The following is a 21,654-nucleotide window of genomic DNA, read 5'->3' as shown; positions in this document are numbered from 1 at the left end:
ACCAGTCCTGACCATCACAGCAGTGTCAGCACCAGGTATGGTCATGTCCAGTCTAACCAGTCCAGTCTAACGTGGTCAGTTGTCAGCACCAGTCTCGACCGTCAAGGCTGGTCATGTCAGCACCCAGTCGTGAGCCAGGAATGGGTCGTCACAGTCGTGGTCAGACTGTGTCAGTCGTCGTCACCAGTCGTACGGACATCGTGGTCCGTCAGCAGTCATAACCCCCAGCGACCACGCACCAGGCACGGGGTCGCTGGTGCTTGGTCAGCCGAGGACACCCTGGCTGACATAAGACCTCCCCACCTGGGTGGCGCTCGGCCAGTTGTGCGCCGCCCTTGCGAACTCCCATCCACGGTTGACAGTAGAATGGCCTGGACTCGAACCAGCGACCTCCAGGCTATGGGGGCGCACCCTGCACTCCATGCGGAGTGCTTTGACCGGATGCGCAACACGGGAACCCCCAAAACTAATTTTTAAAAACGCCTTTTTCTTATACCATTACAGTACTAGTATCACTTAAAATGGAAAACTGTATTTATCTTAAGTAGTGTGGGGAAGCCTCAATGTTTCTAGAAATGTATTTTAAAGGGCAATTTTCATACCTCCCATTTAATGTGCATTAGGCCACCCTCGCTCAAGTGTTCAACGCTGCCTCAGGGGCCAGTTGTACTAAATTGACCCAGGCTCCGATCTGAGCGGAGGTTCAGTGCTCTTCCAAGACTAAAGAAGTCATGGCTTCCTAATTCTATGACTCAGAAGCGATTGAATTATACAGCTATTTGCCACACTCATCACTCATGACAACATTGTGCCAAAAATGTATTGCTATGAATGATTGCAGCAGGAATATCTTTGGCTCTTTTAATTAGATATACATGGGAAGCAACGTTTTATTATATTTGTTTGTGACATATTGACATACAGAATAATTGTCATGCATGCCCCAGCTATAGAAAATGTCACCCACACTTTTGAAACCATGTGGTCCACTTTAACATACACTATTATTTAATTAAGTTATGAATTTGTAATATGTTGTCAACATGAGCTTTAACTGGTATACATCCCTGTACAGAAAATGTGTTTTAATGAATAGCTAAAAGCAGTCTATTAGTTTTATGAAAAACATACTGCATTTTATTAATTAAAACACACACAAAAAAAAACTCTCATTAGGGAAAGCTGAATGAATAGGTACCATTTTGTTGTAAGAGTTTCGAAATTATTTAATAAAAACAATGAAATGCAATAAATCTTTACAATATTTCTAAACAAAATTAAAATATAATTAAAAACATTGTTCAACGATGCTGTTGTTCCAGAACCATGCCTCCCCTTATGAACTGTGCATATACTTTTTTTTTTTTTTAAATCTGTTATAGCTCCTTCCATAAAACTCCCCTGTATAAGTTGTAACAAAATGAAAAAAAATGTCCAAATGATCTTCATATGATGCTATTGAAAATAATAAGTGCAGTGGTATACAGTCGTTTGGATTATAATCTTATAAAATTCCAACCCCACCACTTAGAAAATACCAAAAATGAGACTAAAATAAGAACCTTATATTAAGGTAACAGAAAACACTAACATTTTAGGCGTGTCAGTCCTGTAGTGCTGACTGGTTTATCGCTGGTGGCACTGGTGCTGAGCAGCCTGTTGTATGAATTAAACCGAGGGGACACTAATCTACATCCTGCCAGAAAATGTAGTCTGTTGCTTCTACAATGTTGATTCTGCTTTCATGAAACACCTTTCTACTTAATTATACAATACACCCAGATATATGTATATTTACGAGCCCCGAAACAACATAGCCAATATTTAAACTGTTGCCGAAAAAAAAAAGAAAACACGATCAAATTTACTACCGCGAGAAAAAAAAAAAAAAAACTTATCAAACGGTCTTTATTAATTTAACTCAAACATAATTCTAGTAGTATGTCAGCATGTCAAGCTGCAGTAACCTCCATCTGTTAGTTTTTACTGACTACCGAAACACAACGTTCTCTCGCTCTGTCATACATCATATCCTTAGACACACTGGCTTTTCTTAACAGGTTTCTTTCGCTTACCTTAAATTATTTACAGCTAAAATATAAATTACTTCCAAGTTATTTAAGTGTATTGTTAATGGAGACCACCAACAGTGTACACTCGTTAACTATAACGTCTATATCCCTACATACACACAATACCCACCTTAAAAAAATCGATCATGAGACTTTACCTGACTACGTCAAACAGCTCTGACGTTATTTTTTTCAGCCTTCTGTCGGCGAGATAGCCAGTCACATGACTTTTCTCATGACTTTTCATTGGTTGACTAATCGTAAGATGTAAAGTTGCTTTTACAAAATCAACTCGTTTGATAAAATTGCCGCATAAACGTGTAGTTTTTACGTAACTTTCTACAAATAAACTCACTTGCTACAGTTTTCTGGCAACCTATGGACGAGGGTCCCCGCGGCTCCAGGGTTGAGTATGACGTCATGTGAAACGTCAGATCCTCGCGGAAGTGTAGTGAAGATGGTAATTGTTCTCGGCTGAGCAGAACATTAGCAAGAGTGGTGAGAGTCAGTGAGAAAGAAAAAAGAAACAAGAAACAAACAGAGAAACAATGAAACAATAACAACTAAAACGACGGGCAAAGCAATACTCGAGTTTTGAAACCGATCCTTTGGAGTACATTACACGCATTTTTTTTTTTTTTTTTTTTTTTTTGTCAAAGCAACAACACTCCGTTCTCCCCGAGGGGGACACTGGACGATTATGTCCTTGTTCCAGTCGGCACTTGATTTCCTGGCGGGGCCCGGTTCTGCTGGAGCCGCAAGCCGAGACCAGAATGAGTTTGTTGGGCAGACTGTGGAATTGGGCGACATGAAGCTCCGCATCAAACGGGTGATCGCAGAAGGTAAGGTGTATTAGCATGCAGCTCAAGATTCATTGAACGACTTTTGCATTAACGTAGTGTGGCAGGGACAGGTAGGTACACAGTGCTGGAAGTGGATGGTGAATACCTGATCTGGCCTTACGATACAGTCACAGTACACCAGCTGTTTTTTTTTTGTTTGTTTGTTTTGTTTTTTTTTGTACACCGCTGTTCTTCAGGTTGCACCTGTCAACCAGTGTCTGGTTTTGCGTGTGGATCGGTTAATAAAACGAAATAAAAAGCACAGTGTTATTTTAACCACAAGACTAGCAGCTTTACAATGCATTTTAAAAAATATATATTTGCATGGAAGTGATATTTATGCGTTAGTTTAGTAGATTTTTTTTGTCGATATTTTAATGATAATGAGTCAGTGATGATTGCAACAGTTCCACGTTTAAAACGAGCAAGTACAACCTGAGGAGAGTGAACTTAGTGTATTCGTTCACGAACCCTGCTTTGTTGCTGTATGTTTTTCTTTCTTTACTGTACTCGTGTGCTTTGTGATTAATATATTGGATACTATTAGATTACTCTAATCTCTTTAGTGCATTTACACATACTTAAGGACAGAAAACTGCTGTATGTGACAGTTTATGTACTGTGTTATTATTCTCAGAGACTGTAAACATAATTTCCACTTGCCAAAACGTACCTTTTGAGATTACTTTTCTCTTACCTTAAATCAGCAACTGTGTACTTGCCCTATTTTAAAAATAAATACATAAATAAACAAATAATATACCAGGGTGACAAAACAGTACCTTTTGAAAATACACTATTGACCAGTATTAAAGCAAGAATATGTATGCCTCATTAATTAATTTCATGCAATGCTGGTATGTAGTAATACTAAAAGAAAATCAATGTCAGTAAGTTAATTTTAATATTCCTACAGGTCTCATATTACCCTTGGAAACCAAAAAAAAAACTAACCCGGGGGGTGGCTGCATAGAGGGTTAATTTGAATCTAGGAACTCAAGGGAAATGTGTGTATTAACAACTGGCCACTGATCTAACTTGTCCAGAAAGCTGTTAAATCGAAATTGGATTTAAAAGGTTTATTTTTTTGTTTCTTCTACTTACCCCTGATGAATGGACATGTTTTTTGGTTCAGTATTAGACTAAATGCAGTATTTGGGTGTCAGCATAGTGGGTGGCGTTGTTTGCCAGTTCAGGGTCTATGAACATTGGATTCAAATCCATACATTATTTGGGTGGTTTGCAATCAGAGGTATATCAATAAAATAATGTTGTTCTCCGTTGCATGTCATCATGTGTTTGTGCGTACAGGATCTAATACTTAAACATATACTGTAGTACTGTAGAAGATGGTTTCTTGTGCAGAACCTTCTTTCACTCTCCATTACGGCTATATTGTTCAATCGATGTTTGTGACAAGAAAAGTGACATTATGGCAAGAGCTCTTACAGTAAACAGAGCTTGCAAACCTGGACTTGTATTACCTAAACGTTTTACTGCCTAGTTTTGGTTTTTCAAAAACAGTAACACTGGAAGAATATCCACAACAATGACCCAGTTTTATGTTCAGCAACTGTGGGGTCACAAAATGCTAAATATCAGATGCAACAAAAAGACAACAGTTCAGGCAATCCGCTCAACTGAACTGTTTACAAACCCACTTCACTGCTATACTTGGTCTTTTATGTGTGCACTGTAGTATAATTCTGCTGGATTTTACTTCAGTTATGTTATTTATAATGTGTGTATGGAATGCCCAGACATTTACAACAGTGTCAGAGCTGGTTGGGCAGGTTTCCAGTTGTTTTGAGATTATGCTGGTTCAATAAACTATGTGTAGTATTTAAAGTCCTATATTTAGCTGACTTTGTTAGAATTTTTTTTTTTAATTGTGCTGTATGTGCTAAAACCAGTAAAACCTTAAAATTATCTAGTATATTTAAGGGTGCCTAATCATCTGTTTGACCCTGTACACACCCCTGGGGGTACGAAGCCCGACAGAAAAGCAAAAATGAAAGTAGCAGAAACTAATGATCTTGAATATTTTTTAAACCGTATTCTATTATCTCTAAACCACTGTGCATAAATATTTCATTTTTGTTTAGCAGCTCAAAGGTTTGTGTTGTATAGTTTCAAAATGATCATCCATCTGAATGCATGCATGATTTTAGATTGAACACATTTCCACTCTGGTATTGGGGTGGGTGAAGCAGATGTCAGGTAATTCTGCCTATGGAGAGTTCTGTACAGTGTTTTGTGCTGTTCAAGTTATAAAATGTTGTAGCGAATGTGAAATTTTCAACTAAGAGCTGAAAACAATTAAAAAGGTCTTAATTAAGCAAATTATCAGTTCATATAAAGGTCTAGTTATGTAATTGAGAGCTCGGTTGGAATGAAAACCAGCAGACACAGGGGGTCCCCAGGACCAGGGTTGGGAACCACTGGTATAAATAGCTCCAGGAATAGCAGTAAAATTTATATATATATACACACACACACATAAAAAAACAGAACAAGTGCTCTGGCTTTTCTGTTCTATACCACTTCATGGATTGCTATTGTTTTGTTACCTGTTTGAAAATGTGGGCAATAATCCTTACGCTATCAGTGCACTAGAGTGGACATTTTAAAAAGAGCTTTGTAAGGATTATTACCCACATTGTCAAATAGGTAACACAGCAGTATATACGTATAACACTATTTTTTGGAACCCCGCTACATGCTCTTTAAATGGCACACAGTTATGCTGAGATGAGCAGTAAAAGGTAACGTGATACACATTTGCAGTGCAGACAACTTTGGTTTATTCAGAGATTCCCTAATACTGGCTCTTGATTCTGTGCTGCCTGTCAGTCCCAAACTTGTGCCATAAATTATGTTAAAGAAATGTGTTAATCGGCTTATTCTACCTTTTATCGCAACATTAAGTAGAGAACACATGTAAATGGGTACTTGATCTGAAACCTCTGGACAGAAGAGGTACATTTTTTAAAAGGTTGAAAACCACTGATATAGAAAATCAGCTCTGTCTCCTAAAAACCTCAACCAATAGTAGGACAAAGGCAAAATGAGTCTGATGGCAGCAGAGAGAAGTAGTAATATCAAATGACACCTGCAGTTTGTTTTCAGATTGGTTGGTGTGTGTGTGTTGCTGGTAGATACTGTTGTTAAGTCAAACTAGTTTTTCCATCAGGAGGTTATCCACTAAACAGTCAAGATACTGTATCTGGACCAAGTTGGAACCAAATAATTAGCACCCTGCTTTTTAAATCAGTATTCACTAAAATTTTTGAATCCATTCTCTTATCCCATTAACACCAGTACCATTTTCACAAATTCCCCTATTGTCTTAAGAATCGTCCTTCAGTAAAATTAGTTTGCCTCTGTCGTTGGATTTGGTACAATGTACTTTAATGTGAATTTTTCATTGTTGCATCTAATATTCAAATGCTTTCAGGGTTTATGAATGTTTCCTTATAGCCTATGCAGGAAACACAGTTTATGTATTTTTGTTACAGATATTTGTAGATGGAAAAATATTGTGTCCAAGAAGTTTTTAAAGTGATCACTTATTGTGCCTCAGTTAAACCCAGCTAAAGTCAAATATTCTAATTATAATTCAGTGGTTAACGCTTTGCGATTAACAAATCGGAACAATTACTAACATATAAGCATACAACAGATTTTGTTGCAGGTGACGGAGAGCCTTCTGTGTCGCCCAGAAGTAGCACAAATGAAAATATCCAGAGAGTGTCTGAATATGAGACTAAAAAAATGCTTATGTGAATGTCAATTTTAATTTAGGCACACGTGGGCGACTAGAAATTCTTAAAGGTTGACTTTCACCTGGGGGGAAAAAAAAAAAAATATATATATATTTTATTAGTTCCTATAGAAAGTCTACACCCCTTTCAAAATGTTCACCTTTGTTTCCTTATAGCCTGGAACTAAAATGCACTACAATAGTTTTTTTTTTAAATTTATTTACACATCCTTCCCCACAACTTCCAAGTAAAAAGAAAATTTGTAGAAAATTAATTAAAAATCAAAACTGAAATAGCTTGGTTGGGTAAGTGTCCACCCCCCTTGTAATAGCAATCCTAAATTAGCTCAGGTGTAACTAATCACCTTCAAAAATCACACACCAAGTTAAGTGTGCTACACCTGTGTTAAATTTTAGTGATTCACATGATTTCAGGATAAATTCAGCAGTTCCTATAGGTTCCCTCTGCTGGGTAGTCAACCATGAGCACCAAGGAGCTTTCAAAAGAACTCCAGGACAAAATTGTTGAAAGGCACAGATTTGGGGATGGGTATAAAAAATATCAAAGGCCTTGAATATCCCGGTCAAGATGATTATTAAGAAGTGGAAGGTGTATGGCACCACCAAGACCCTGCCTAGATCAGGCCATCCCTCCAAACTGGATGACTGAGCAAGAAGGAGACTGATCAGAGAGGACACCAAGAGGCCAATGACAACTTTGCAAGAGCTACAGACGTTTATGGCCAAGACTTGTCGAAGTGTGCATGTGACAACAATATCCTAAGCACTGCACAAATCTGACCTGTATTTTACTCAAGAAAGCCCACCTCGAATCCCATTTGAAGTATGCAAAAAATTTTAGGTCTTATGAAACTAAAATGGAACTTTTTGGTCTAAATGCAAAGCGTTGTGTTTGGTGCAAACCCAACACAGCGCATCACCTAAAGAACACCATCCCTACTGTGAAGCATGTTCTCATCGGCAGGGACTGGGGCTCTTGTCAGGATAGAAGAGAAAATGAATGGAGCAAAGTACAGAGAAGTCCTTGAGGAAAACCTGCTGCCCTCTGCAAAAAAGCTGAAACTGGGATGGAAGTTCACCTTTCAGTATGACAACAACACAAAGCACACAGCCAAAGCTACACTGGAGTGGCTAAGGAACAAAATGGTAAATGTCCTTGAGTGGTCCAGTCAGAGCCCCGACCTGAATCCAATCGAAAATTTGTGTCATGACTTGAAGATTGCTGTCCATCAACGCTCCCCAAGGAACTTGACAGAGCTTGAACAGTTTTGTAAAGAAGAATGGTCAAATACTGCCAAATCTAGGTGTGCAAAGTTAGTAGAGACCTATCCCAGACTCACAGCTGTAATTGCTGCCAAAGGTGCTTCCACCAAGTACTAACTCAGTTGGGTGGAGACTTCTCCAATTATGATCCTTCAGTTTTGTATTTTTAATATATAATTTTTTTTCTCAGTAAAAACTTTTTGCCTCTTAATAGTGTGGAGTATGGTGTTTAGATAAGTGGGGAAAAAAATCCTCATTTAAATGCATGAAACTCTGAGGCACTGACACAACAAAATGTGAAAAAAGTTCAAGGGGGTGTAGACTTTCTATAGGTACTATATATTTATATATAGGTATAGATATAAACAAAAAATACACCTCAGTCTGATCTAAACTCTCAAAGCTCAATCGTAATGTACTCTGGGAATGTAGTTTATTGGTGTCCACTGCCCACTGCTAATCGCACTTTAAAAACTACAAATCCCATACCGCCGTAGTACCATAACAGGCAAGTAGCACATTCTGAGGAAGATGCTACCAGGCAGTTAAAAATCATTTAAGTTTAGGGAAAAAAAGGTTTTATTTATGTTGTTGTAAAAGTATTTAACTGCACAAGTTTTATGAAAGGAACGGACATAAAAGATTTGTAGATCTTCAACAATAAATTTGAGTAATTTCTTTCTTTTGTGTGCCCCTAAATATTTAAGTGCGTGCCTACATTTTTTAACTTGTGCCTTAAAAAAAAAAAAGTTAGCGTAGAGCCCTGACTACACCAGGTTTCTAGACTGTGATGAAAAACACTAATAAGTTTCTGTTTTTTAACTATCTATGCTTAATATAAAAAATGCTTTGATTGTTACATTTTTGTTGTTGTGGTCATTTGGTTTTATTTCTGCTATCTTACGTATTGGACACTATTATATTAGATCCTGCTATAACTGTTGGTCATAGCTTACTGGTGGATCACGGAGCCCGTTGAGATCCACCACAGTGGATCCCAGTGATTTGATGTACTGGCCACCACTGCTCTAGATAAACATAACAACAATAATCAGAAGTGTGCTTGTGGTTTTTTTTTTTTTTTTGGACAGAACAACGGCTCCTAATAAAGGCAGCCGAGTTCAATAGTTGTTTTAGACACTAAAATGAGCATGAAAAATATTACTGGTGGTGCATTAATAGAAATCAGTGTTACACTTTTTTGTTTTGAGGTTTTTGACTAAGCACATGTGATGTACAGGTATGGTCAAAATATATGTAGTAGTGAATTTTAACTAAGTTTAAATGTGGCCTTCATATAATTTTGCAGTAGTTGTGCTTTGATTTCATATGAAGTGTTTTTGTACCAGTCCAGTATCAGCTTTTTTTGTTTGTTTGTTTGTTTGTTTGTTTATTTGTTTGTTTTTTTTACCAATTTATAATTTACAAAGCCTGGTGAAATAATAGAATAATAGAAATTGTAACATCATTTTGAAATATTTCTTATTCAGTATGTAAATTCTTTAAATGTGTTACACTTTTCAGGGATGGAAATAAGACTCCCATTCCTGATAATTCCTGGTTTTACTATGAATTTAATAAGATTCACTTGCGCTTGTTACTTATAAAGTGTGGCGAATCAAGCTCTTATTAAAACCTGGAATGGGAGAAACTGCTATACAATAAGTCATATTTCCATCACTGCTTTTGTTGTTACACCAGTGCACCTCCCAGAATCAGCTATTTTGGTATATCTTTTGGCTGTTGTAATTAGTCAAAACTCTTTTTTTGTTTTCTGTGTAAGAGAGATGTTCAACTTTCAATATGATTTTTTTTTTTTGCAGTCTATGATGAAAGATGGATGTTTATTTTTTATCAGAAAAATCTCTGGTTGTTAAATAGTTAGTAGATTTTATATTAGTACATTGAATATATACATTTCTATTAATGCATTACAAAATAGCTGGAGTTTAGAACAAAGAATATTTCAGTTGGCCCCTAAAGTTTTAGTTGGCTACCAAATTTTGAAGTCTAGGAGTCAGATGCCCTTAAGGATTTTAGCAAACTTTGAGCCCTGATAATACTTTTTATTAGGGTTATGTAACTGACTCACAGGGCCATTTAATTAAGCTTCATGTAATTCTTTTAAACAAATCTGACTCTTTGGTCTTAAATTACATTTCTGGAAAGCCGTCTTGCAGAATTTGTGCCTAGAAAGAATTCGTGCTTTTGCACAAAAATTGCTAATTTCCTACACGGCACAAAACAGTTACGCAAAGTTGGAAAATAGCTGTTTTTTGGGTGTTTTCCATTGTTCTAGTACCTCTAGTACTTCAGTGATTGGATGGAAGAGTTAAGGCTTGCTTTTTAAAAGCGTTATTTTATGCCTCGCAAAAAATGGTTTTGTGCTTGACGCATACTTTCAAACATGGCAGGGTCTCGCATGTTGCGTTATGCATACATTATATTTGTGCACAGCGCAAAACGCACTGGTACGCAAAAAGAAGTTTCTAATATGGCACATTTTGCACATTCACACATAACGGCCATTTGTGGCGCGCATAACCCTCTGCACTGTGCGCAAACCTTTCTGTTTATCTGGTCCTAGATGTTTGTCACCATAATCAGTAATAATGTCTTTCCTTGTCTACAGCTCTCTTCTCTAGTACACACACATTTATCTTGGCTACTCTATTTAATCTGGCTTCAGCATTGGTTAATCAGAAAACATTGATTTGAATACAGCCTCCATGCTTAACCTAGATCATTTTTTGTGTCTGTTGCAACATTACAAATCTCATCATAATTTCTCCACAGGTTGGATAGCCGAGCACAGTGCTGCAGACAAGCATATCAATATCATTTTGACAAGTTATTTTTTGTAATTTTTATTTTGCCTTTTTCAAGATGAAATAAAGGTCTTATTGCTTAAATACATAATAAATGTAAACCTTTTTTTGTTTTCTAAATCGTCTCACAATACAGGATTCATTTGCCTAGTCAGATTACAAAAAAAAAATAAAAAATCTGTTATGCCACTACTTGAAGTTATCCTTCTTTATTGTATTATTTTCCTTTTGAACCTCTGATTTCCCTTTTGAACCTCTGCTGTTTTTTCTCAATTGCAAAGATGCTTGCAGGTACAGATCTTTGTAGCTTGACCACGAAAGCTGGGTTATCCTCATTCTTATATCCTGGTTACAGTGGGTTTTTCAGTCAACTGAGCAAGCATTCCTGTATTGGCTTGCAAAAAAGCTTCAGTGTCATCTGAAACTAAACCAAACCAGTTCCATGATAGAAGTACCACCACGTGAACAGGGGATCCTTTGTATCCCCTTGTATAGAGAGCTTTTTTAAGAAGCAAAGGCATACCTGTCAACACTGAGTTTTCAAAATAAGGAAGCTTTTGTAAGCTAAAATCTTAGTGGCCTGAATTGAAGTGAATACCTACATAAGACAAAGGCATGCAACTGTTCCACTTTATTACTTGGTAGAATGCTGGACTGTGATTGTCTCCTTCTAATTGCTTCTAAAAAAAGATACATGTCAAACAGAATAAACAACCAAGACATGCTTCACAATCAAATGCTCTCTTGGCCCCTGTGGTTCATACTGTACTGTAGTTGTAGTTGGCTGATTTGGCAGCAGCCAATACTTTGTAAACAGGTCGACTGTAATTGCTTTTGAACGACAGCAAAGCATACACAGTTGGTGTTGTTACTTTCATCACACAACAAACCTAAAGGACGAGCTGTGTCACCTACTTTATAACAAAAAAACCACTCCATTCAGTAAGTCCATCATTACATTTAAAAACAAAAAAATGTTATTGATTACCGGCAGATCAATAATATCACTGTCAGTAACATTTTAAATTAACACACTAGTACTGTATATAAACACATATTATTCTTGCAATTTGTGAGTCTGGGAACAGGTCTGCTGCAGGTTTGCTGAACTAGTCACATAATCTAAACTTTCTTGATATCCGCTTTTTCTTTGACAATGAAAGATGTAATTAATTGAAGAGCTGGTGTTCTGCGCGTCACTGGCTTTTTGGTGTTTTTGTGATCTCTCGTGCTTACCACAAGCATCAGTCTTGCTCCCATGTCCCACCGTTAAAATCAGTCCTGCATAGTTTACAGAAAATATGCCTTTTTCCAACTTTGCTGCTGATTATGTGAGTATATGTTGTTGTCCAAGAAGCTTGAAATTTGCATCAATATTTTTGTTTTGTTTTTTACTGGGAAGGCTGACCACACGTGAAGCCATTGTAGATGGTCATGCATGTGAGCTTACCTCGTGCACTGATTGCATGCCTGCCACAGGGTTCTCCTGTGTCCTAAACCCTGCTAAATACAGATGGGGATTGCAGTAACCACAGACTGTACGTGATTTTTGCAGAAATGAAAGGTATGCTGAGGTTTAAAAGTAGAGTTTTCAGCAAAATACGGGAGAAAATCTGTCCTGGGAGTTGTCCGGGAGAGGTGTTCAAAAAAAATGGGAGTCCCTACGAATAACGGAGAGTTGACAGGTCTAATCTTGATGGGTAAATTCACATATGACGGTGTTATTTCAAATTCACAGCAGGGGTACACATCTGCATATTAAGATTTTAAACTTAAGATCCCAAACACTTTTATTATATTTTTGTAACTACAGGGGTGTGCAATTTTTGAAAAAACTTATTGTCCAATGGACAACATGCTAGAAAAATTGACTTGTCCTTAAATCTACTTGCCCCCTTCCAGTTGCACAAAACACACACAAAAAAGCAGAATATAACTTGTAGGATTTGGGTTTTATTTAACAGTAAACACAATCAATTTAGTGATTTTAACATGGACAGATCTAGCTTTGTTGCTCGATTTGGTTAATACTTCAAGATACACAAAGTGTTCCCTGTGACCCCACGTCGCCTCAACAAATGAATAACATACTTTAAGAAAATGTTCCTTTCAGTGCAGTTTGGAATACATTTGCTAGTAAATTTAAGTAATACTAAGAGCACAACTATAATAAGCAATATTTGGGAGTTATTCAAATATAAAAATAGCTTCTTCCTTTTTTTTTTCCACTCTTTCTCTATAAGCTGAATCCGATTGATGTACAGGTGTTTTAGTTTGTTGCATCACATATACGAAATCCTTGCCAACTATTACAGCTGCTTTGTGGAACTCTGATTTTTCTTGACGTTCTTTCAGTTCTGACTTGTGTATAACTTGCCAGGTTTCTCTGCATTTTGTACTGTTTTTCTACCAACATGCACACAATGTTTGCAGTAGGCGCCATAAAATTCTGCAAAGACAGTATATGTTGTTTTTATATTTATACTTTTTTTTTTAAAAAACAGGGTACAACATTTTACAGCTATTTTTCCTCATCTAGCATCTTGTTCCATGATTGTGTACTGGAATACTGCTGCTGCAGCACGATGATCCTGGTTTCATACCCTGATGTTGTTGTTTTTTTTGAGGGAGGACAACATTCTTTCTCTGCACTACACTTGCTGAAAACTAAATACATAAATTAATTCATACATAAACACATTGCCATGAGATTTGCTGTCTGTATTTTATTTTAAAGTAATAATAAAATATTAAACATGTCATTTCTATCATTATAACCATATTTGACAATCTTCATGTTTTTATTAGTTTCACAAATTGATGGATTGCGCATGTCCAATAAATAAATGATATCGTTTATATTCAAATCTAGCAACCAAAAATATTTTTTTTAATATAGCGTTTTAGATTAAAAAAAAAATGTAAAGATGTATATAATAATAATAGCAAACTAGGTTAGCAACACTAAAATCAAAAGAAAAAAAAATATTTGTAAGTTTGTCTTGAAATGCTTCTGAACAGCAAATTTCAAGTTTTTTTTTAAACATCCCAATAAGTACTGTACACGCTTGACCTCAAAGTTGACTCAGAAATAATTTTATAAATTACACAACACGATTTTCTGTAATCCAGTTCTGAAAGTTCTTCCACAATAGCAGCACAAATGCCTGAATGATTTTTTTATAACCACCATTCTCTTGGTGACGTGGTTACCCATGTAGGGTTTGTCGGGACTCACATTTGCCATTGTCTGCGTCCTCAGGACGAGTGTGTGTCCGTCTGACATGGGTAGCGCCACGGCAGATTATTATAATTTATATTAATCAGTTTTGTAATGGAGCTACGTTGTGTGAGTTTGTGCTGCAGAGAACTGGAAAACAGTGACCTGGGAATACTTGGATCAGAGCAGACTAAACCTATACCGAGTACCTCTTTCACGTGACCTCCTGTTGCTTGTTTTGCAGAAATACATTTCAGGCTTTCTTGCTGACAGCTGAAGCATAAACAATTGTGATTGACAGAAGCTCAGAAGTTTAATGGATTTTTTTTGCTGTATGTTTAGCTGTACTGTAGTAATGCTGCTAAGTTTTAAGGGTCACTGGTTGCTTGTCAGTTCTTGGCAGAATTGTTTTTCAAATAACTGTCATTTCCATCTTCCTTTAGCCAGTCATTTTAAATGTTTAAAAAATGAGCTCCCCTCAAGTTAAGTTTGACACATTAATTATGTTGAGGCAATTTTAAGAAATGTAATGAAAGCTGGACTTGCCACTTCCCTAGGGTTAGTGTTCTGGCATGGAGATCATGTTGAATAAGGAAGTTAGTTTGGTTCATAGAAAAATATAAACAAGACCAAAACCTGAATTTTGATTTATGAATTAAAAAACCTGATTATGTTCTGAACTTCTGGAGCGGTCTCCTTTTTAATGGGAAGAGCAGTGGGGGATGCCTAGTTTGAGGAGAATGGTTGGTTCTGCTTTGGTCTTTATGGAATTGTGTTTTTGTGGATTCTTTAGCTTTTTTTTTTTGTTCTTCATTCTTTTAGTGTTTTCTTTCTTTTTTGTTAAATTGTCAAAACTTTCATAAATGAAGGAAAAAAAAAAAAAAAGAGAGATTTGTGTACCATAACATTAAGACTTTGTACTTTATTGGGACCCCTAACATTTTCCCTGGGACATTCAGTCCTGGACCCTCAATGGGAAAAAGTTTTTGAGAGCCCTGACAGCCCTGTATTCAAATATCTGTATGTGTAAGTGTAGCCATACTACAGAAACAGTAGTAACAACTGACTCTCGTACAATAACCATCTCATACTCCTTCCATATAGCTGTTTGAGGTTTGAGGTTTCTGTTTCATGAAATGTTTTGTCTGCAGCATGCTAGAAATGGTTGCTTTCAAGATGTGGCCTGCTTATGCTGACTGCACTGAAGATTTTAACGCTATCGCTGGATAGTTGAACATTTAAGCAACATTAACCATTAACAAAATCATACTTTTTACAACTGGTTAATTTTAGCCTTTTAAAAACAAAACTACAGATGTTATCTAGCATGCATTGTTAGACTTGTTGAGTAGTTAGTTCAAGAAAAACATTGAAAATAATATTTTTGAAGGCAACAGTTTTTTCAAAAAGTTACCTTACCTTTTGTTCAGTAATATATACATGAATCTATAAACATTTACCTTTTTACTGAATATGTTATTACTGTACAATGAAACTCTTCCCTCTCTTCTACAGGTGGGTTTGCCTTTGTGTATGAAGCCCAGGATATTGGAAGTAGTAAAGACTACGCTCTTAAGGTAAAATATTTATTTTATTGATGATTAAGGTAAATATGAAAAATGTTTTCCTTTTCACTACTTTTAACAGTTCAAGATGAAGCAGATTTATCTATTTTTTTAAAAACTCATTACTTTACTGAGTTATGCTTGAATGTTGCATCACTTATTTGTGTTTCGTCAAAAAAATTTCCCTTGAAATATGTTTGAACTCTTACAAGCAAGGCCATCATTTAGTAGACTCGTGTTTGGATATGACTGTGAAAAAGTCTATTGTGAATTATGTATTTTCAAAAATGTTATCAACAGTTTTATATTCAATATAATGGCAAGAGTACAGGGAGCAATCTCATTGGTTGGTCCAACTTGTGCAGATATGTCCCCATACCAGCACTTGACACTTCACTTGACATTTAGTTCTCTTTTCTAGTGGTGCCATTTTTAAGTGCAATAACACACTTAAGGTTCTTCAAATATGGTCCAATATGCACAGGCCTGAGCTGTTTAACAGCATTTGACTTTGCCTAGTGATTAACACCACCTGTAGGCTTATAGATCTGAGACAATATTTAAGAATCCTGTCATGTGGGGATACCTTCTTTCGCCATTACTATTTGCTCAAGCATTGGAACCACTTGCACCTGCTGTTTGCATAAACCCCTCTTTCTCAGGTGTTCAGGTGGGAGCTTCAACACATAAGCTTATGTTTTTTGCCAGTGATAGCCTGATGTGTTGGGTCCGACCCTGAAAATTCTATTCCTGCCCTACTTAAAGTGGTGAACACATTCTCAATTCTCAGGATACAAACTCAAATGGGCAAGGAGGCGCAGGCTCATTTCAATGTCCAGGGAGTGGTATAAAATACCAGGGCTTTACAATTCCACTCAAATTATATCAGTTAGTTTCATGCAATATTGAACCCTTGTTAGATGAAATTTCAGCTGATTCTACTAGATGGTTTTCTTTTTTTTTTTTTTGTCCACAGGGGGAAAAGCTAATATTATTAAAACGAACAGTGTACCTAAATTAAACTATTTACTGCACCTTCTCCCTGTTAAGATCCCAAACAAATACCTTTTTTTTGATTTGATAAACTGTGTAACCAGTTTCTATGGAATGGGAAACTCTGGACTTCATTAGAGAAAATTCCAAAGACCTGTGGATGGGAGGAATGTTGGGAATTCCTAAATTAATATTCTATCACTATGCATTTGTCTTAAGACATATAGCACAGTGATCCACTCCCTGTGAGAGGGACCCCCTTGGTTTAGTATAGAGAGGTTTGCCTCTGGCTAACTCCACAACCCCCCCTCCCTTTTTTTTTTTTTTCTCATTACTAGTAAATGATTTCCATTGGGCCGAACCCATCCAGTCGTATCATACTCTCAACATTTAAAGGACGGTGGGAAGAATTTTTGGTTACAACCCTTATCTAATTGATTCAGCAGGGATCTGGATGGATTCTAAATTGTGAATTGGTAATTCCCCCTTTTTATGGAAAGACTGGTATCGCAAGGGCATTCTTATTTTAAGGATACAGTAGTCTCCGCGTATAGGAACACCTCCTAAGAGAACACTTCACCTAAAGGGAACACCCTTGTTGTGAAACTGATTTTTCCCATTGTAAATGCTCTGACCTAAAGGAACAGGAACTTTCCTTAAAAGAACACCTGATTGGCACAGATAGTGATTTCTTCACAACAGATATAGTGCTGTTTTGTAACCTGATAACTTATCATCAAACTTAAATTAAAATGGTTTATTCAGTCTTTTCAAAAGCAACTTGTTGTCGTGAGAGTGTCTTGAGGGACACTGGTTGGTTTATTAAATCTTTCCAGAACCACCATCTTATCATTGCCTCATTTTGTATTGTGATTTCCATGAGTGCACCTCATTGCTACAAAATGGCATGTTAACAAACGGCGAAATGCGTCACTGTTTCTCTTGCTACAAAAAGCTGGAAATTGTTCGAGCTCATGGAGAAAGCCTGAATCAGACACGTCAACAAATAATGTGCATGTCTTGCATGTTGCTGCTGCAATTTTAACATGTGTAAGGGTGCTCTGTTAATTTAGTTTGACAATTTATTAACGTTACAGGGCTCTAAGCTGGCTGACGTTTCTGGATGTATGCATCTCTGCACATTGCGTGCTGTTTTGAAGCTCCCGGTCTTGCTTCCTTCAGTTGTCCTGCATCTTTAATCTTTTGATATACCTTCATTGCCAACATATCGCACTAAAGCAGTTTGTTATTTTCCTCATCTTGGTTTGACAAGTTTTCAAACTGTCTGGAAACAAGTCACCATCGCACTGATAAATCTTTGGAATTGGTGGGGCATTTTTATATTTTATATTTTAAAAAATCACGTTCATTTTTTATAGTCAACCTTTAGGAATTTCTATTTGCATACATGTGCCTAAATTAAAATGTATGTTCGCACAAGCGCATTTGTCACATATGTGAAATTAGTTGCACTGTAGACCCCTCTGTTAGTTTGTCTGTTACTTTATTATTATAGTTTATTAACATACACTTGCCTATTACTTTTCTATTACTTATTCAGTTCATTTCGTATGTTGATGCACGTTCGTCATGACAAGTAATACATGTTTATTTATTCATTGATTCATATTGTGTATGGTGGCTAAAGCAGTCTTAGCTGGAGACTACTGTATTTGAAAATAAAATAATTACAAAAATTGAAACAACAATTTGGTTTACCACAGTCCCACTTCTGGAGGTCTCTGCAACTCCGACACCTGCTGGGTAAAGTCTTTGGTTCAAGTACTAACCCACCACAGTGTGCAGAGTTCCCTTACAAAATCCTGGAGCTTTGACAAAGGACATGAAGCTGCTGCTTACTGTTCTCTGCTCCTACAAAGGAAGGACCGATACATCAGTCTCAGCATTACAATCTGTATGGGAGAGAGATTTAAATTTTTCTGTCACTGGATAAGAATGGTTTTATGCTTTTTAGAACATTAGACCAATATCAAGAGAGTTGCAGTCTGGACTTGTCCAGTTTAAGATTTGGAATAGATTTTACTGGACTGCCTCCAGGCTACATGGACTAGTCCTAAAGGATTCAAGCAGGTGTCAAGCAGGGGAGGAGGACACTAGTTCATATTATACGGGCTTGCCCACCAATTCAAAAATTCAAGTTGGAGGTTCACAAAGTCCTGCAGGATGTGGTTAGGATGGACATTGCTCACTGCCCCAGTTTTTACATTCTGGATGACCCCTCCATACCTTCCTCCCTATAAAGCAGACTGGATCCAAACTGCGTTATTAATTGGGAGAAAACTTCTGGTGGAAATCCACAGAAGCCCCCTCTCTACATGAATGGCAGTTACATCAGGGTAGTATTGCAGCCTATGAGCCACTTTCATACAGGCTGGTTAACAAAATGGAGATATTTGAGCAAAGATTGTACAGATATTTGGGCCTTCTTGGGCATCCTTGGTGTACCGACCCATACAGAGTGGCAACCTAATCCACTTAGAAAAACACTTGTACTTGCGTCACAGCAATATTCAACATCTGGAACCGCAGACTGGGTTAAGACACTGGCACTACTTTTATTTATTTTAATTTTATTATTATTATAATGGTATTCATTTGTTTACTTATTATATTTAGTTTGTGTGCATATGTATCTGTTCTGTTTGTTTAATTGTAATTTTCTGTTTTCCTTTTCAACTGGTTATGTATAGCAGTAGTTCAGTATATTGCCATGTGCCTTGGTCATAACCTGTTTTGTTGCAAAAATGAGGAAAAATCAATAAAACAATTTAATCTAAAAAAAATAATTCTGTTGTGTTTGCATTTATTTTTTTTCAGTGTAAAACATTATACACAATGCATGGATTTGTTGTATTTTTTGTTTTGCTTGTTTTTTACAGTTTAACCTTGTTCAGAATTAATTAAACACATATAACAAGTGGTAATATTTGTGCTTCACTGGAAATTGTTTGTTGAAATTGCTTCACCCTTTATTAGTTGCTGTTTACAAATTTGAGATTAGCTGTAACTCCCTCCTTTGTTTTGCAATTGCAGCGGCTGCTTTCAAATGATGAGGAGAAGAGCAGGGCGATTATTCAAGAGGTCTGCTTTATGGTATCCTTTACTGGAATTGGGAGTCTCTCTTGGGGCTACTGGGCCTCAGTGATCTTGTTCTGGAATAACTATGTAGGAGTGGACATTTATCAAGGTTTTTATGGGCATTTAAAACTCTTGTTGAGGGTTTTCTATCTCACTATTAGTCACCCAAGTTCATTGGACTACTGAAAATGTAGGCAACAGTGTTATGTTTTCCACAATACTGAGTGCTGACAACTGGTTAGATCAGTTTTCCATTATACTGACACCTAAACATTTCAATGTCGATCCCTGGCAGGGACATGTATGACGTCGCTACTGATGTATGTAGTATTAGTGAATCATATAGTAGTTAAACTGGTGCTGTTTGTGACTCATAGAAGAATAGGTTTACAGGTGGAATCTCACCTTAGGTTATTCGTAATGACTGAGAATTAAACTCAGTTAAACTAGCAGGTGAACTGTCCCCATCCTAATAGCCTCACTTGGTATTGGTATCATTTTACCTTAACCATTAAACTGCAGAAAAAGCTCTCAGGCCACCCTAATATTGTTCAGTTCTGCTCAGCGGCATCAATAGGTAAAGAAGAATCTGACACGAGACAAGCAGAATTCCTCATTCTCACTGAACTCTGTAAAGGTAGGTTTAAAGATGTATGAACCTGTTTGTAGGACTCCTTACTTTTTTTCTGCCTCCCTGCTTGCTATTCCTGCAAGGGATGGTGAGACTTACTGGGGCTGCAGTTGAGAGACTTACTGGGGCTGCAGTTGACAGCACAGCTCTTTAATGAAAATCTAAGGGCTGCTAAAAGACCACTGATAGAATCTGGTTATATATGGAATATACATTTTCAGATATAACATGCACTCTTACACATTTTAGGAGAATTTGTTTTGGTATGTAGGTTGTATGTTATATAAAGTTCTCTACTGTATATACACAGGTTGTGCATTATATTTTGTGGTTCTGCAAACTTTGTCTGTTGTGGATTTAGGTCGTGGTGCTCTACATTTTCTACTGTGCGAATGGAAAGACCTTATTTCATATACAGCTGTGGGGGGATATTTATTAGTGCAATTCGTTTACCAATGACAGTGTTATGGCAGGTGTTTCCAATTTTTTCTTTAGCCGATTCAAAGACATTTTATTTGCACGGCAATATTTTGAAATTATTAATACACTTCCTTTTGGAAGACTAAATTAAATATTTGAACTTTTGCTGAACTTATAACGCTATTAAAGTTGCGCATTTAAGTTTGTAAATGTCACTCCTGTTGCAGTTAAAGACAAGGAGATTTGATAAAGGTTTGAAAAGAATAGATTAGTTTCACAGGCACACTCACTCACTAGTCCATGAAATTGTATCACTTGCATGATATATAAAGGATGCAGGGTCAAATGATTTGTAAAGGGAGATGCCTAAATTGGGTTTCAGAACAAGCTTGTTGTCATAGAGATTCCTTTTTATTCTAAAATATATTTCCATTTGTAGCCCTGTTTTCATTTGAGCATGCCGTTGGCACTAACATATTGTGGATATTATTAACTGTTTAACCTAATTTCACACGTATTTGATTTGTCCTTGCAGGTCAGTTAGTCGACTTTATCAAGAAAGTGGAGTTGAAAGGCCCTATGTCATGCGATACAGTGTTAAAGGTCTTTTACCAGAGCTGTCGAGCGGTACAGCACATGCATAAACAGAAACCACCTATTATTCACAGAGACCTCAAGGTAGGGCAACATGTGTTTTTCTGATCTGTGATGACATATATTTATTATTGTACATTTCCTTAACCGGTTTTAGTGATGGTGCTATCTAGATGAAATATTGAAAAAAAAAAAATAGAGCAGCACTTTGACCCCTCCACCAAACCCTCCCCACTAAAAATTTTTTTAATAAAATTCTAGAAAACCCCGTAATTTTTACTGCTGTTTCATTGAATTCTAAAGAACAGAGAATAACTTTAGTGATGTTTATTTTCTTATTATC

The 21,654-nt window shown here is 36.7% G+C and overlaps 1 protein-coding gene across 2 annotated transcripts in view; it reads left to right on the top strand.

The window, feature by feature from the left end:
* Positions 1 to 2,502: 2,502 nt before the first annotated feature.
* The window catches only part of LOC121297907 (cyclin-G-associated kinase-like), a 72,147-nt gene continuing 52,995 nt past the window's right edge, over positions 2,503 to 21,654 (top strand). For both annotated transcript variants that reach the window (XM_041224549.1, XM_041224540.1), the window contains exons 1-5: positions 2,503 to 2,914; positions 15,525 to 15,586; positions 19,622 to 19,681; positions 20,189 to 20,303; positions 21,253 to 21,395. In XM_041224549.1, the coding sequence (XP_041080483.1) occupies positions 2,773 to 2,914; positions 15,525 to 15,586; positions 19,622 to 19,681; positions 20,189 to 20,303; positions 21,253 to 21,395 (522 nt within the window). In that variant the 5' untranslated portion in view covers positions 2,503 to 2,772. The remainder of the gene's footprint in view (positions 2,915 to 15,524; positions 15,587 to 19,621; positions 19,682 to 20,188; positions 20,304 to 21,252; positions 21,396 to 21,654) is intronic.

This window comes from Polyodon spathula, chromosome 2 (genome assembly GCF_017654505.1).
Source record: "Polyodon spathula isolate WHYD16114869_AA chromosome 2, ASM1765450v1, whole genome shotgun sequence".
NCBI classification, from domain to species: Eukaryota; Metazoa; Chordata; class Actinopteri; order Acipenseriformes; family Polyodontidae; genus Polyodon; species Polyodon spathula.
The sequence above is the reverse complement of the archived record's forward strand: the minus strand, read 5'-3'. Positions and strand labels throughout refer to the sequence as shown.